This window comes from Capricornis sumatraensis, chromosome 3, assembly GCF_032405125.1.
Source record: "Capricornis sumatraensis isolate serow.1 chromosome 3, serow.2, whole genome shotgun sequence".
Taxonomy (NCBI): Eukaryota; Metazoa; Chordata; class Mammalia; order Artiodactyla; family Bovidae; genus Capricornis; species Capricornis sumatraensis.
In genome coordinates this window covers 103975999-103994101 of record NC_091071.1, presented here as the reverse complement: position 1 = coordinate 103994101, position 18103 = coordinate 103975999, and the positions used below count along the sequence as shown (strand labels likewise).

The 18103-nt window shown below is 38.8% G+C and overlaps 1 protein-coding gene across 1 annotated transcript in view; it reads left to right on the top strand.

Annotated features, from left to right (window-relative positions):
* Nucleotides 1–18103, top strand: part of THSD7B (thrombospondin type 1 domain containing 7B) — a 910123-nt gene that overhangs the window by 872592 nt on the left and 19428 nt on the right. Inside the window, exons 20-23 of the mRNA XM_068968986.1 lie at nucleotides 8501–8646; nucleotides 15452–15611; nucleotides 16726–16899; nucleotides 16999–17094. Coding sequence (XP_068825087.1) covers nucleotides 8501–8646; nucleotides 15452–15611; nucleotides 16726–16899; nucleotides 16999–17094 — 576 coding nt within the window. The remainder of the gene's footprint in view (nucleotides 1–8500; nucleotides 8647–15451; nucleotides 15612–16725; nucleotides 16900–16998; nucleotides 17095–18103) is intronic.

Genomic DNA, 18103 nt, shown 5'->3' with positions numbered 1-18103 from the left:
TGACAAATACCTAAAAGTGAATGAGTTGTCACAGAGAAAGTACTAGTGACATAATTTAAATTACCATTTTTTTATAAAGGAAAAATGAAACACATGAATATAGGTAACACATTTATTGCAGACGGCAGACCTAAGTGTACTTCTCAAACTTGTTCAAGTGGCCTTGAACAGATATCATCTGATACCTGACTTGGACCAGATAAAATTTGTTGGAAAACTTGGAATTGGACCTATTTTTTGTTATCATCCTTCTTGTTGTGTGACTTAGCTAATTATTTAATGTCTCTGGGCTTCAGTTTACCACATATGAAATATGAGACTGGGATTCTTGTTGAAGTGATAGATTTGAGGGGCATGGGGAGAGTGGGTGCTTTCAGGTGAAGGGAGGCAAAGAAATCAGATGTAGGAAGAGAAAAGAACTAAGCAATAATATGCTATATCATCTCTATATCCTAGAACACTGTATTCACTCAATTAATTTAGGCCCTTCCTCCATAATGAGGAATACTTTTATAATGACCAGTAGAATTATACAATAAATTGCCTTAACCACAGAAACATATGTGATTAAAATTGGTTAATAGATTGGCATGACCAGCCATTAACAACGTTTTTGATAGTATCCCTTTGTTTCTTTTTCATGTATTTTGTCATCTGCTAGTATTTTCTGCTGATTAATATTAGGTTGTTGTTCAGTTGCTCAGTCGTGTCTGATTTTTTGAGACCCGATGGACTGCAGCATGCCAGGCTTCCCTGTCCTTCACTGTCTCTCAGAGTTTGCTCAAATTTATGTCCATTAAGTCGATGATGCCATTTAACCATCTCATCTTCTGTCACCCCCTTCTCTTCCTGCCCTCAATCTTTCCCACTATCAGGGTCTTTTCCAATGAGTCGGCTCTTCACATCAGGTGGCCAAAGTATTGGAACTTCACCATCAGTCCTTCCAATGAATATTCAGGACTGATTTCTTTTAGGATTGACTGGTTTGATCTCCTTCCTGTTCAAGGGATTCCCAAGAGTCCTCTCTATCACCAAAGTTCAAAAGCATCAATTCTTTGGCACTCAGCCTTGTTTATGGTCCAACTCTCACATCCATACATGACTATGGAAAAACCGTAACTTTGACTATATAGACCTTTGTCAGCAAAGTGATGTCTGTGCTTTTGAATATGCTGTCTAGGTTTGTCATAGCTTTTCTTCCAAGGAACAAGTATCTTTTAACATCATGGCTTCAGTCACACTCTGCAGTTATTACGGAGCCCCCCAAAATAGTCTCTCACTGTTTCCATTGTTTCCCCATCTATTTGCTATGAAATGATGGGACCAGATGCCATGATCTTAGTTTTTTGAATGTTGAGTTTTAAACCAGCTTTTTTACTCTCCTCTTTCTCCCTCTTCAGGAGGCTCCTTAGTTCCTCTTCACTTTCTTCTGTAAGGGTGGTGTCATCTGCATATCTGAGATTACTGATATTTCTCCCGGCAATCTTGATTCCAGCTTGAGCTTCATCCAGCCCAGCATTTCACATGATGTACTCTGCATGTAAGTTAAATAAGCAGGGTCACAATATACAGCCTTGATATTAAGTAGCCAAAATATTAGGTGCCAAAATTTTAGGAATAAATTCATAAGAGAAAATACTTAAAGGCAGAAACATTTTATTCAGTAACCTAATTTTTTAGTGCATGTCAGGAAGGACCATCATCACAGTCAGACATGACTTAGCGACTGAGCCACCAAGAAGGACCATCATCACCTTAAGGTCAGTGACCCTGAACATCATCCTCTGTGGTGTAGGTGAGCCAGCCCCTATAGATGTCAGCTCAGGAGGACAATTCCCTGCCAATGACTGTGCACCTGCCTTGAAAATTTAACTCATATTAAAACAAACAATTCCTAGGTGGAAAGCAAACTCGTAATAATAATTTTCAAATCACATTCTTTAAACAGAAAGTGGTATCACATGCTGATGTTTTTGTATTTCTTATGTCTGTGGTGCATTGGAGTATATAAGTATATTCATGTGAAGTGCTTAAACATTTTATTTAATGATCTGTTTAAAGTTAAATAAGTATGTTCTTCATATGCTCTATTATTCTTGTTTCTTTTCCAGTTTCCTATACAAACATATTTGCATTGTTTGCTTGGATCTTATTCAAATTGTCCAGAGCTATCAAAATCATGATTTTTAGCTAATTCCATCAGTATCTGTCAGTTAGTCAAGGGCTTCATTGTTTAGAGCCTCTCCCTGTTACAGTGTTGGTGGTTGGCTACCTGGACCTGAAAGTATGGTCAGAACAGAGAACCACTGCATTTGACTCTCTCTTTTTATGAATATATGCATTGACAAATATGTAACCAGTTTTGAGGAATTCTTTTACTGCTTAAAGTTCCCCATACCTTCCCTTTGTCAGTGGAGCCTCAGAGCAAAGCCTGACTACTGCTGAGTTCAATGGGAGTGTGATCTGGTCCAATATCCTTTAAACTTGTGTGTAGGTAGTAGTACTGGCCTCTCTTAGGGTTCCATGTATTCATATGTGCATGCACACGCATGTGTTACAGCTAGCATGCTGCATTCTCTTTTTTTTTTTTTTTTCCTGGAAGTCTGATCAGGCAATCCTTTTTCCTTAATTGCCAGAAATTATTGCTAATTTAATAGTAGGCCTAGTATCACTGTTGCTTATAATGAGTTTTCAATATTCCTCAAGAGAGGAGAGGAAAAGCTTTAGAGAGAATTGTAAGCAAACTTAACCTACTGTAATCTAAGGTCTTTGTTCAATTGGAAACGTACTTTAAAACCAATGCTTTTCTCTCCTTTATAGCCTGAAGTATAGATGAATAAGAGCGTCAGTTTCTATATCTCATTGGTATTATCCATTAAACATATTGTCTATATCAACTATTGAATTCAGGTTTCAAATAGATTCAGAAACCCAAACAAGAGTTGTCTGTTGGAAAGCGTCCAAGAAATTTCTCTCCTTCTCAGATTGGCTGCATGAGGATGTAGATGGCAGCAACCTTCTCTCTTACACTGAAGTCCGAGGAGTGCAGGCCAGGGTGGAGTAGTTTTGTTGCGACCAGGCTGAATCATTACGGACTTCATAGTTGTGTGCAGTTCATGTTATAAAGCCCAGGAGAGCATGAGTATCATACTTTATATTCCCATTACAGACTTGTTCCAGGGCCCGGTCAAGGAACTGACATAAAATAGTAGTTGTCAAAATAAATGTTACAGGATGCTTGGGGCTGGTGCACTGGGATGACCCAGAGGGATGGTATAGGGAGAGAGGTGGGAGGGGGTTCAGGATGGGGAACACATGTACACCCATGGTGGATTCATGTTGATGTATGGCAAAACCAATACAATATTGTAAAGTAATTAGCTTCCAATTAAAATAAATAAATTTAAATTAAAAATAAAATAAAAATATTAAGACTTAGCCCGCACCTACTATACTTCAGATATGCTGTAGTTTCTATATGGTGTATTTTCATTCATATAACCAACATGAGGTTAGTCCAAGGAGTCCTCATCATCTCCTTAGTCTTCATCTAAATCAGCATAATTGTAAGATCTGTAGGAAGCAGAACTCCTCATAGTATCAAAATACCCACTGATGACCTGACCACTTGTAAAGCCATCCCCCAGTCAGTGAGCCTCCTGGAGTAATACAAGTGCTCTGCCACTGCGTCAGGGTATTTGCTGGTACATGTCTAGCTGCAAACGGAATGTGTACCCATAAGAAGGGGGCACAAAATCAGGCAGTCTGTACACCAAAGATTAAGGGGAGCGCTTGAGAAAATTTATGAAAAGTAACTAAAATAAAAAGGTTCTATGACCAAACTATGAAACCCAGATGTGATAACAATAAACTTTTCATAGGGTCATCATAAAATTATGTAAGAAATATCAATATTTATTCTTTGTGTTAATAACTACATAGTTGTAATTATCTTCATGTAATGATACTAGATAAAATGAATATAATTGATATTAGATAATGATAGCAGTAGTTGATATTAGATAAAATGAACCCACTTACATATTTTTAGTTCCAAAATAAATCCCATTTAGATATTTATTATTTATTTAAAATAATGTAATTCCTATTTGAAATAACCTAATTTTAAGTGGCATTTTCCCCAATGTGAATTATCCTCATATAATGAAGACTATCTGTGTACTTAATTTGATATTACAGAAGAGGAACTTTATGCTTAGAGAAGTTAAAGTACTTTCATACAGTCACATCATTTACGAGCTGTTAATTTGAAAGAACTGTTTCCAAATAGAGAATTTTGATGCCAAGTCTAGGTTTCTTTGTATCATACATCAGCTATTTTAAAATGATCTTTCTCATATTCTACAACAGATCATAATTTTAAATACCTTGCATTTGGCTACATTCTCCACTGTCTTACCTCTCACATGAAAATCACTGTCATCAAAACAATTCCTTAAGTCTTCAGTCCTTAAAAGTCCCTTTTAGAATAATCATGCTGAGAGATAGGTGCATGGTTGAGTATTACAACCAGTATGATGCTTAGAATTCCAGAGACCACTGGAAATGGCAGGGCTCCCTGTATTCCATGTAGCTAGATATTATATTTGCAACTTCAGGAATTGGGGGTAAAGTGCCTAATTGTGGGATACTTTCTCTGATTATTTAGTTTATAAGATTCCTGATTTAAAAAGGAACTTATTAAAAGATAGTACCTCACAGAAACTTAAGGTACAGCAAGTACCTTTTATACTCTGATGCATTTATAAACAAAGTTTTCTTATTGAATATTAATATTAGCCAGTTAAACAGAATATAAAATATTTGTTCTTCTCTTTCTGACTTACTTTACTCTGTATGAGAGACTCTAGGTCCATCCATCCATATCACTACAAATAACCCAATTTTGTTCCTTTATATGGCCTAGTAATATTCCATTATGTGTATTATATATATATATCACATCTTTTTAATTTATTTTTAATTAAAGGATAGTTACAATATTGTGTTGTTTTCTACCATACATAAACAGGAATCAGCCGTAGCTGTACATATAGCCTCTTCCTCTTGAGCCTCCCTCCCACCCCACCCCACCCTACCCATCTAGGTCATGTTGGGCTTCTCCAATGGCTCAGTGGGTAAAGAATCTGCCTTCAATGCAGGAGATAAAGAAGACACAGGTTCAATCCCTGGATCAGGAAGATCCCCTGGAGGAGGAAAATGCCAACCCACTCCAATACTCTTGCCTGGAAAATCCCATGGACAAAGGAACCTGGCAGGCTACAATCCAAAGGGTCACAAAGAGTTGGACACAGCTGAGCAACTACTTCTTTATCCTAGAAAAAAAGTACAGATGAACTTAATAGCAATGCAGGAATAGAGATGCAGACATAGAGAACAGACATGTAGATACGATGAGGAAGGGAAGGGTGGGACCAACTGGGAAATTAGGGCTGACATTAATTAGGACTATACACTACCATCTGTAAGACAGATAGCTAGTGAGAAGCTGTGTATAGCACAGGAAGCTCGGCTCTGTGCTCTGTGATGACCTAGAATGGGTGGGATGGGGATAGGGGATGAGAGGGAGGCTCAAGAGGGATGGGATATATGTATGCATATAGCTGATCCACTTTGTTGTACAGCAGAAACTAACACAACATTGTCAAGAAATTATATTCCAATAATAAAGAAAACAAATGATAATATACTTCAAAATATAGAATTATATACTTCTTGGTAGTAGTTGACATTGTTTGAACTTATATTTGTGTTTGGATAGCAAACAGCAGAGAAACCATATGGCCGTCCTTTCAGTGAGTGGTTATAGAACGTCATTATTTTTTTTCTATTGACTTTATTAGGTTCCCCCCACCACGTTTATGTCCAGCAGAAAATATCTGTCACTTTAATGGAAATAAATAAAATAGTCCTAAAGAAATGGCAGTGATGCATGCCATCAATTCAAGAACAAGCTTGAAGTTATTTGGTTTTAATGAAATAGAACCTCTTTAGCTGTGATAAAGGTGACACCACATTGTCATTACTTTTACAAAGATGGATAGAGAACAAGATGCAATTATAATGACATTAGAATAATAGATATTTATTTCAAGAGAATAAACATAAAGATTGTTATAAAACTGAAGAGCATTTAGGTAAGAGTTAATGTGAAATATTGAGCCAAATGCACTCATTGAGCAGGGACAATGTTTCATATGAATAAGGTGATATCCAACAAGTATGATTTGGTTTGAGTGATGTTGGGAGGGAACATTGGTCTAAATGTAAATGTTCTGCCCTGTGCCCAGGAATGCATAATTTGTAGATTCTGTTGTTCACAAAGCCTAAGTTACTGATGACACAAATTTTACTGCCACCTCAAGTTTCTTTTGTGTTTCCCATACAAGACCTAGATCAGTCCTTTCCTCACCGTGATGTTCTCTTGCATTAGCATCTTGGCTAATACAGTCACCTCTGTAGCAAAACTTCCTGAGTTTGAATCCTGTTCTGCAACTGACTATGTTTTTGACCTTAAAGAAGTGACAAACTCTGTGCTGCAATGTCCTTGTCGATAATATGTGACAATAACAGAATTTTCCTCTAGGATTGTTATGACTGTTCAGTGAGTCAGTATATAAGTTTTTAGAAAACTGCTTAGCAATAGCATCACACATGTTTGCACACCAGATAATATCATAGAGACAGTTTATAAAAATATGAATTAAACAAATATTCAATTAGTGCTTAATATATAGGGAGTCTCATGTTAGGGACAGAATCTCGGGCCTCACGGAATTTAGAATCCAGTGATGAGAATGCCCTAGTTTTCTTCAAGGATCGTCTTAAAGAGAGTTAGTTTTCCACCATATCTATGATAATATTATGGTGACCGCTAAGAGGTAGTCCACTGACTGTTAGTTCCCCTTACTTCTCCCTGAACTTGAGGATATCTGAGAATCATGCTTACCTTAGGTTTTCAAGTAAATTCTATGCAGAAGTGAAGTCATTGCTATCTTCCCATTTCTCTTAAAATATAAATGTATAATCTTTGATTCTCACTTTTAATAGCTTTAACAGTATTCCCTCGGTCTATTCTGTTCCTTGCTCTCTCTGTCCAGCCACACTGGCCTTCTGTTAGGTCCTCACACCTGTCCTTCTCCTTTGTATCTCATGACCTATTCACATGCTCTTTCTTCTGCGGGTCAGTGGGCCACTCTCTGTACATCATGTCTGACTTATTCCTTCAGATTTCTGTTTAAAGCTCAACTGCTCAAGGAAATATTCTCTGATTCTTTCACAGACTGCGTGGCATCCCCATAACATGCTCTCGGAGAACCTTCTGTTTTTCCTTTCACATTTATCACAAATATAATCACATAATTAATTTTATAACAACAGTGGAAGGGCATTGGATTCACAGATAACTAATATTAAGGAAACTATGTGCATACCATAGTTCATCAGTAGCAAATGAGTAAAGACAAGAGTGAGTGGGAGAGAGAGCAGGAGCACGAAACATTTACATTCCATCCATTATTCCTATTAGTGAGTTTATAACCTGATGCCTAGCAGTGGGTATAAGATGACATGAGAGTCCTGCTCTTTCCTGAACCATTCTTATTAACCAATTTCCTCTCATTAGGAAGTGGAATACCAGTATTTGAAAAAAATGTTTTCAACCATCATGGCTTCTTCATACAAGTTAACAACTTTATCTGATATTCAGTGAAAAAGAGAAATTGGCCCTAAACTCTAGGAAAACTGGTCATGTTGAATTAATGGAGTGACACTATTTGAACCACACTAGGGAATTTTCTAGAGCAATCTTGGCATCTTCCTAGGGAATTTTCTAGGGTAATTTGGATTATGTGCAATTTTCTAGCTCACTTGTGATTTAGAACCTAACATAGGAAATACCGTTCTCTTTTTGCTTAATGAGGAAATGGCAACCCACTCCAGTATTCTTGCCTGGAGAATCCCATGGACGGAGGAGCTTGGTGGGCTACAGTCCACGGGTCGCAAAGAGTCAGACATGACTGAGCGACTTCACTTTCATTTTTGCTTAATATTGGTGATCCTAGCCTAGAATGTAAGGTTTGTGAAGGCAGGAGGTACATAGGGATGTTTTATCACTGCACCCCCTAGCACATGGCAGGATGTTTTGGTTATTCTAGAGCTTAATAAAGAAATATTTATTAAATGAATTGACATTCTGCCAGTGTTTCCGGGATCAGTCAGTGTCGTAACGGTACAGAGTTTGGATATAGGATGGCTGAAGTAGAAGACAGCGTTTCAGATCCACAAGCATATGCAGACCTTGGATAACCTGTATCTCCATGGAAACCTAAATTAAAATAGCAAAATAACTGAAACCTGGACATGACAAAGTTCAGCGTGTTTTAGTGAAGACTTTTGTATATATGGCAACATTCTATTCTTTAATTCCTTTTTTAGCCAAACTCTAACGGAAAAGTTGACATTGTCTTTCTCATTTCAGGTCAAAGGAGCCGGACTCGATTTATCCTTATGCCAACCCAAGGAGAAGGCCGGCCATGTCCCACAGAGCTTACCCAGCACAAAACCTGCCCAATGACCCCCTGCTACAGCTGGGTCCTCAGCAACTGGTCTGCATGTAAATTGGAGGTAAGTCATATAATGGCATTTAAAGAAATGTTTCTCAGTCTGTCCAAAGTACTTGTCTATTGAAACCTACAAGGTGATAAAACAAACTTCACAGCACCAGGGGCCTGGCACAGTGTATTTTTCTACCATAGAGAGCATGGGAAAAAGAACCAAATGACTTAACTTCATACAGAGTGATACTGCTAGGAAAATAAATGCCCATCGTTATCAACTATTGTATTAAGTTGGATCAGGGGACTTTCAATCTTTTTAGTATCTTAAAGAATTCTCTATCTTCTTGGTTTGTTGGAAATATCAAAGCGTTATGCAATTAGGCAAAACCCTGATACTATAGAAATGCACAACTTGTCGTAGACTGTATTTCTTTAAAAGCACTTTTAGGCTTAGACAAAATCTTGCATGTGGGCAGAAAATCAAAAGTGTATGAAAGATATATTTTAACATTATTACACAAACCAAGGTTACTACATTTTCCTCAATGATTGCTTTTTATTGACCTGAAATATAAATGCCTAGTAACATCATAATATATCACATACCCAGAGCTTTTGCTGGGTCAGCAATGATGCTCTGTGGCATTTTCTCCCTGGTTTCTTGTGTAAGAAAAAAGCACATTGATTTTTCTCTATTTTCTTGTTTTACTAGTTTATCCTTCAGTTCGTATTCCAAGGCAGATTTAATTAGATAACAATAATTTTGATTATGCATTAAGATATCTGCAGAGTATTCTCATAGTGTTCCTGTCAGGATGACATTGTTGTACAGCATCATTATCTTGCAGAAGTTAAATGCCCATGTATTTTAATAAGTCTCAGAGGAATAAAAATGTATGCTACATTTGTTCAGTCTCCTTTTTACGGAAAATAAGATACCATACCAATTAATTCAATAGTAACCTAATGGCTTTTTTTAATTATATTTTTTTAATTTTTATTTTTACTTTATTTTACTTTACAATACTGTATTGGTTTTGCCATACATTGACATGAATCCACCACGGGTGTACATGAGTTCCCAAACATGAACCCCCCTCCCACCTCCCACCCCATATCATCTCTCTGGATCATCCCCGTGCACCAGCCCCAAGCATCCTGTATCCTGCATCAAACATAGACTGGCGATTCGTTTCTTACATGATAGTATACATGTTTCAATGCCATTCTCCCAAATCATCCCACCCTCTCCCTCTCCCTCTGAGTCCAAAAGTCTGCTCTACACATCTGTGTCTCTTTTGCTGTCTCGCATACAGGGTCATCATTGCCATCTTTCTAAATTCCATATATATGTGTTAGTATACTGTATTGGTGTTTTTCTTTCTGGCTTACTTCACTCTGTATAATCGGCTCCAGTTTCATCCATCTCATTAGAACTGATTCAAATGTATTCTTTTTAATGGCTGAGTAATACTCCATTGTATATATGTACCACAGCTTTCTTATCCATTCATCTGCTGATAGACATCTAGGTTGTTTCCATGTCCTGGCTATTATAAACAGTGCTGTGATGAACATTGGGGTACATGTGTCTCTTTCTATTCTGGTTTCCTCGGTGTGTATGCCCAGCAGTGGGATTGCTGGGTCATACGGCAGTTCTAATGTGTACTTAGTCCAAAACTCTCTTTCCTAAACCTTCAACAGTTTTTTCAGTATTGCTTAGTATTACAAATAAGAAATGGAAGGAAGATATCTCCTAACAATTGTTGAGAGAGTAGAGAAAACAGATTCAAAGAATTTAGGAACTCATTGCAGGAGAAGGAAGAGAAAAGACAGGAAGAAGAAGGGAAGGATGGGGGACAAACTCCATACTCTGTCTCACCAGCCATACAGCTGCTACTATACCTCACTTGTTCTTTTGTATTGAGATGGCCAAAAATTTCATTTGGGTTTTTCTATAAGATGTTACAGAAAATCCCAGGTGAACTTTTTGACCAACCCAATACTTTTCCTTTTATCTTCCTGGGTATCAAGAGCTTTTTTTTTTTTTTTTTAAATAGACAAATCTGCCAGTTTGTCTCCTAGGAATGTGCAGGGGAAATGTCAAATGTAATGTCTGAGATTTTGCTGTCACATACTGAACTTTAGCCAGAACCACAGGGGCCGGAGTGGTGGGTTGTGAACATTCTCTATAGCAGTTCTTGTGGAGGTGGGGAGAAGGGGTTGTGGTATCTGATGGAGATACCCAGACACAGGGGCTCTGGAGACCATGAGAGCAGGGGTATCCAGAGATTTCAAAGGTGCCTTAGGTTTCTAGATGAGGTCATTCCATTCACTGACATTTCCAGTCAGGGGAAAACTGGAGTTAGCCTCAATCCAGGCAAAGCTCTCAGAAAACATGTCTGTATTAATTAGTCCTGTGTGAGCACCTTACCTGCAGGAGACCAACAGCGTTCTTTCCCAATAATTTGGAATGTAATTGAAGCTGTTCAAAGATATTATATTCAAAAACTCTTTGCTGTCACATATTCCCACCTTATATAATAGATAAAGTCAATAACTCAGAGGCAAAAGAGAAAGAGAATCTTGATGATATTTGAATTTTTGCTGAGTTTGAACTGCATTCCTGTTCTTCCTGAAGCCTGATTTTGAATGCTTTGTGAGATACATAACACAAGACATTTTCAATGAGTCCCCTTTTCTTACTCATCTATGTAAACTGAGTTTGGGAAATTACTGATCAAAATACACATGAACCTCCACATACAAAGCAAGTGCACCTCTCTCACAGCTGTCCTTCTGCTTCTCCTTGTTCCGTGATATCCTGACCTGCCCAATGTGGGTTGCAGACTTATTCACTGAAGGTGGTGGTTGTGATCTTGAAGTGTCTGATTGCTATCAAGTGGATCAAACCCCAAACAGAGGAGCTTGCCCAGGGCATGGTGGATATGCCAATTCTGTCACCATCATCTGTGGAAAGAGACTTGCAAACGAAAGTGTTTATCCTCAGGCTCCATTTTTTTTCAGGGTTTCCTAACTCCTTCCAAGTTTCTTAGCTGGTAACACATATCCACACATATGTTGCAAAATCTGTTTCAGAGCTCAGACTCTGGAGTCTCTCAGGTCTAATCTTTTTAGATTTTATTTTATATATTCTTAAATATTATTTTGTAGACTTATTCACCTATTCCTTAGTATTTCTCAGAACTTCTCATTTTGAAAAGTAGAATAACATGAAGTGACACCCTCTACTCTTCACTGCTGCTGCTGCTGCTGCTAAGTCACATCAGTCGTGTCCAACTCTTTGAGACCCCATAGACGGCAGCCCACCAGGCTCCCCCATTCCTGGGATTCTCCAGGCAAGAATACTGGAGTGGGTTGCCATTTCCTTCTCCAATGCATAAAAGTGAAAAGTGAAAGTGAAGTCACTCAGTTGTGTCTGACTCTGTGCAGCCCCATAGACGGCAGCTCACCAGGCTCCTCTGTCCCTGGGATTCTCCAGGCAAGAACACTGGAGTGGGTTGCCATTTCCTTCTCCAATGCATAAAAGTGAAAAGTGAAAGTGAAGTCACTCAGTTGTGTCTGACTCTGTGCAGCTCCATAGACGGCAGCTCACCAGGCTCCTCCGTCCCTGGGATTCTCCAGGCAAGAACACTGGAGTGGGGTGCCACTGCCTACTCTTCGCTAGATTCACCATTTTACATTTATGTATATTTATAGACACACACATATTTTGTATTTATTATTTAAATATATATCAGTAGACTTTTATTTTTATTTATTTAAAGATACTTGAGTGTTTTTAATTGTTTTTGTTTAATTGTTGGCTGTACCCTGCAGCATGTGGGACCTTAGTTCCCCGACCAGGGATTGAACTTGTGCCCCCTGCATTGAAAAGTGGTGTCTTACCCCCTGGACTATTAGGAAGTCTCTAGACTGTATTTTTTTTTTTTAAGTAATTTTAAGTATACCAAAAAACTGAGCAGAGAGTTCCCTTATGCCTCTTAATTTCCCAAACTCACATGCGTCCCCCTATTATCAGCATCTTTGCAGGCTTAATTTTGGTCAAGATTTTTTCCAGTTCCTTACTCTGTACTTTTTGCCAGGTTTTCAAACTCTCCAAACTCCGTTTATTTATATATATCACAGGAGGAGAAGTAGTACATGTTTTGCTGGGGGTTTTGTTAACGATTAGACAAGTCATATGTAGGGCTGAGCATAGTACCTGACATAAATTTAGAGCTCAATAAATTGAGGTTGTTATTATAGGTTTGATTAAAACTCTGATTATGAGCATTAGCACCACCTGCTGATCCACATCTGGTGATGCTGATGCAGAGTGGACAGGAAGTCCGTTAATGACCTGGAGAGCAGAGACTTAGTGACAGAATGCTCACTGTTGACCACCTTGTTCTAAGAAGCCTGTCTCTGTTTTCAAGTCCTGGTGTGTAAAGTCTCATGAGTGAGACTGGATGAATGCTTACTTTATGAATGAAATTATCATTCTGCGACTGATTTCTCCTCATACTGTGGCTGTTGTTGTCAAAGGTATAAGAGATTAAGGTGGAACATGGATACATACTAGAAACATTATTGTTTGTCTTGGTTTTGAAAATGCTCCCTTATGTTGACTAGTTTCCCTTCCTTTCTGCACACTTCATCTCCTGGAATGTCAAAAAAAAGCTCTCTAATCAATTGCATCTCCAGTTACCTGAGGTTCTAGAGAGCAGTAACTTCAAATTTCAGACATGCTTCAGACATCTTCAGACTCCAAGTTCATGAACTTTGACACTCTACTATGAAACATACCTTAGGCAATTTGGCCATACAATGGACAAAAGTTACAGAAAGAACCCTCCCCCAAACCCACATTTAACTTATGCTAGTTATTTTCAGCTTTGGTGTATAAATATTTACTAGAACATTTGGTTTGGATGAATATATTGTGAATTGATTTTGAAACTCCGTTTCTCAGAAAAAAAAAAGTGCACTTGGGTTCAGTGCACAGGGCACATTTTTTTAACCATTTCACAATGGTTAGAACGGTTATGAGGTATTGAGATAGCAAGTGTGGGGATTGCCATCTTAGATAAGCAAAGCACAATTCTTGTTAAAACATCTATGGAAAAAGATGTGATGGTCCCAGTTTGTGTGTCTGCTCAGATGATTCAGTCTCTAAGTTGCTGTAACTTAGACCTCCGCCAAGTTGCACCTTTTTTTTTTTTTTTTGCCAGTATAACTTTGAATCTGAAAGAATTTTTCTCAGCAGCCTCTACCATCCTGCACATCCGGCAGCCCATCCACTGCCCTTGATACTTAGCAGCTGCTGCCACTGTGCCTTGACCTGGCTGGTGCTCAGCAGGCCCATCAGCCTCTGAGTCACCTGCTCCACACTCAGGAGCACTGTCATGACTGCTTTAGCTGCCCACCATGTCCCTCTTCAATCCTGCTGCTGCTAGAGCCACAGAAGGTCCAAGTTCTAGCAATGTAGTTTCTGAGTCCTGTGGTGAGAGGGAGGAATAAGGAGGAGCTGAAACTCAGTTTCCCAATGCAGAGCCCAGTTGTCCAGCTATCTCCTAATAATGGGTTGTAGCATGTAGCCTCCTTGTGTGCAGCAACAGAGTCCATGCAAATGTTCTTTCTCTCTCTCTCCATCTATACCAGAAGTAATCATAGAAACTCTTGGTCTTCCACCTATTTTTTGGCTTAGTAGGAGCTGAGTAATACTCTTTGGAAGTATAGGGGAGTTAATACTCCCTGGGATGAAAGTTGATCAATGAGAACTGGATCCATGGAGGAGCTGGCATAAAAATGCCTCTCCCTTTTTCCTGCCACCTCATCTTGGATGATCCGTGTGGCCTGTCTAAACAATGTTGTGATTGACCAAGAAACCAGCTGTGTTTACTATGAAGTTGAGGCCAGTTGACAACACACTACCTTATATTTGCTTTTCCTCTGCACCTGCGATCGCTCTCTCAGCCTCACCCTTGCACCCCTGGGATTTCACCTCCTTAGTATAGAAGCTTTGCCTTGGGCTCTGTTTTCTAAGGCACTTATGCAAAAAAAAAACCAAAAAACAAAACAAAACAAAACACACACACACACATACACACAAAACTACCCTCTACAGTTATCCAAATAACCAATGGACTTCTTTTTGAAATATGAGTACCTGACTAAAACTGAGGAGATAATACTCACCTTGTGAGTATCTGCTAAAAATGTTAGAGTAGGAAGTCTTTCATCAGGCAGATGGTTGAGCTAGATAACCACAAAGCTCCTGTTTCTGTGAGACACTGCACATTTTTTTTTCTAATTGGCCAGAAAAATCTGAGTAGGATTTGTATAAAATGTCTTCAAAGAATAATATTCAGCACAGAAAGCATTATGAGGAAATCAGCGTTTTACTGGAAACCCCAATCTAATCCACATGAGAAAGTACTGAATTCCCTACAAAAGAAAAACAAGCAAAGCAAAAGAGAAATGTACACGCTGTGGTTGCACATGCTCTTTTGGGGAGTGGTTATAGATTAGGCCACTTTATCACATACACCTAGACAAATTAGGTATTGTTTTTCTTTTTCAGTCAATCCTGGCTGAGTTCCAGAATGAATCATCATATTCTGAGTGCATAAATTCCAAGGCATAAATTTGCATTTCTGCTTCAGTTGCTCTGTCAGCTCTAAAAGAATTGCTCAGGGATGCCTTATTGTCAACAACAGAAAGATAACTCTCAAAAGGAGGAAGCTAAAGAAATATGCAACTGTGTTTGTTTTGTTTTTTTGGTTTCTTTTGCCCAAAAGGTGGTGGGAGCTAAAACTCTGAGATGTTCCTGATTTGGGTAATGCTGACAGCATCCTTTCCTCTGACAGGGTGGAGACTGTGGGGAAGGAGTCCAGACCCGCAGCTTCTCCTGTGTGGTCCACAACGGTTCAATATCTCCCTGGACTGTACGTGTAGACGATGCACTGTGTAGAGAGGTGCCCTTTCAAGACAGCATCTTGAAACAGCCATGTTCAGTGCCTTGCCCAGGTAGGCAATTTTAGATGATTGGGAGTGCCTTCCATGGTGACCCTTTTACTTATTTTTCTGTTTTTTGGAGTTCTCTCTCATCCAAGTTGAAGTTTGTAACTAACTTTAATCCACGTGTCGTTGGTTATCACTTTGGAATATACCTAACAGCTTCTATAGAGGCAAAGTAGGCTGGCGGGGCGGGTCACGGGGAAGCACTGGACTGGAAATGTAAGAGCTAAGTTAGAATCTTGTCACTATCACGACACTGGCATTTTGCCTGGGACATATACTCCTGTCACTTTGAGCAGTGGTTGCTCCATCTAGAAAATGTGTTAATAATACCTGACCGCACCAAGCACATTGCCAGCATTCAAAAAACATTCACTGAATCCATGAGTAATGAACCCTGGCTGATGACATGGTGGTGACAAGTAAAGCTAAAAGTTCATGAAAGCACTCTGTTAAAACAAGCAAGTTCTATGTAATTGTAAAGGTTATTCTTAGTTACATAAGATTTATGAGTTTATTTTAATCCTAATAACAAAACTTAACCTTGTATGGCAGGAGCTTAAGGTGGCTAAATATTTCCTTATGTAGTCTTATAATGTGGCATGAAACATATATGTGTATATACATACATTCATATATATTGACATATATATATATATATATACAAAAAATTTTTTTGCATGTTTGGATTGTTAAATGAAACATTCTTTAAGTTTAAAGCTACTCTACTTCTTTCCTTTATATAATTTCTATGAACATCCATTTTATGATGTTATGATGCTCTTTAAAAACTGAGCTGCTGTAATCTTTACACTTCCTTTTAAAAATTTTATTGTCACTAGTAGACACTAGTGCTCTCTAGATAAAACTTCCATGATTTGAGGCAAAATAATGGCAGTATAGTGCTTGGCGCTTTTCATTCAACTAGATTAAACCATAAATTACTTCCTCACTCCCAGTGCTTTCTAATTAGAGAATTTGTCAGCATAGAATTTGTAGTTTCTGGAATGCACCTGGTCACTGTGGCACCACACATCTCCCACTGTGAAGCCTGTGTGTGTAAATGGGGTCAGGGGCCAGTTTTCACACTGTTTCCTCTGCTCTGTGCTGCATGACCCTCCAGGAGACTGCCATTTAACAGAATGGTCAGAGTGGAGCACATGTGAGCTGACCTGCATTGATGGAAGAAGCTTCGAGACTCTGGGTCGCCAATCTAGGTCAAGGACATTTATAATTCAGTCTTTTGAGAACCAAGACAGCTGTCCCCAGCAGATTCTAGAAACACGCCCTTGTACAGGTACCAAGAGCACTTTTCAACTCTCAGCCTTGATTGATCAATGCTTATTCCACTTTGACTGAGGCATAATAGAACCGCTGTTATCATATTTACTTGCAGGAGGTAAATGTTATCACTACACATGGAAAGCAAGTCTTTGGAACAATAATGAACGAACTGTGTGGTGCCAACGTTCAGATGGCATTAACGTCACAGGTATTCCTGCCTAAGATTCATGTGGGCACTTCGGAAAGATCTCTGAGTGTTGCTGTTGGTGAGAAGAATTAGCTTAAAAATTATAAGCAAGGGAAAACTGGGGAGTGGACTTAGATGAGCTTCATGGCAAGTTGCCATTAGATCTTTACATCTTAGAAAGCAAACAGTTCTATATGAAGTCCCATAATATATCAGACGGGCTACCCGGCTGGCACAACTGTAAAGAATTCTCCTGCCAGTGCAGGAGCCGTAGGAGACAGGGGTTCAATCCCTGAGTCGGGAAGATCCCCTAGATAAGGAAATGGCAAGCTATTTCAGTATTCTTGCCTGGAGAATTCCATGGACAGAGGAGCCTAGTGGGCTACAGTCCATGGAGTCACAAAGAGTTAGATATGACTGACTGAGCATACACACACACAGTATATCAGACAAAGAAGTAGTTCAGTTCAGTTCAGTCGCTCAGTTGTGTCCGACTCTTTGTGACCCCATGGACTGCAGCACTCCAGGCTTCCCTGTCCATCACCAACTCCCAGAGTTGACTCAAACTCATGTCCACTGAGTCGGTGATGCCATCCAACTATCTCATCCTCTGCCATCCCCTTCTCCTCCTACCTTCAATCTTTCCCAGCATCAGGGTCTTTTCCAAGGAGTCAGTTCTTCACATCAGGAGGCCAAAATATTGGAGTTTCAGCTTCAGCATCAGTTGATACATAATAAAATTTCTTTGAATATCATGATCTAAGACAAAAACGGAAAGACACAGATGTTGGTTTAAAACAGTGATCTCTAAAATTTTATTTTATTTATTTTTTTAAAATTTTAAAATCTTTAATTCTTACATGTGTTCCCAAATATGAACCCCCCTCCCACCTCCCTCTCCAAGATGTACCTTTTCAGTAAAAGAACAGACCTCAAAATATCCTAAAATATTTGAGAACAGACCTCAAAATATTCTAAAATCCCATACTACTGTGCTAAAGTTTCATGTTATGAAACATATACAGAAATT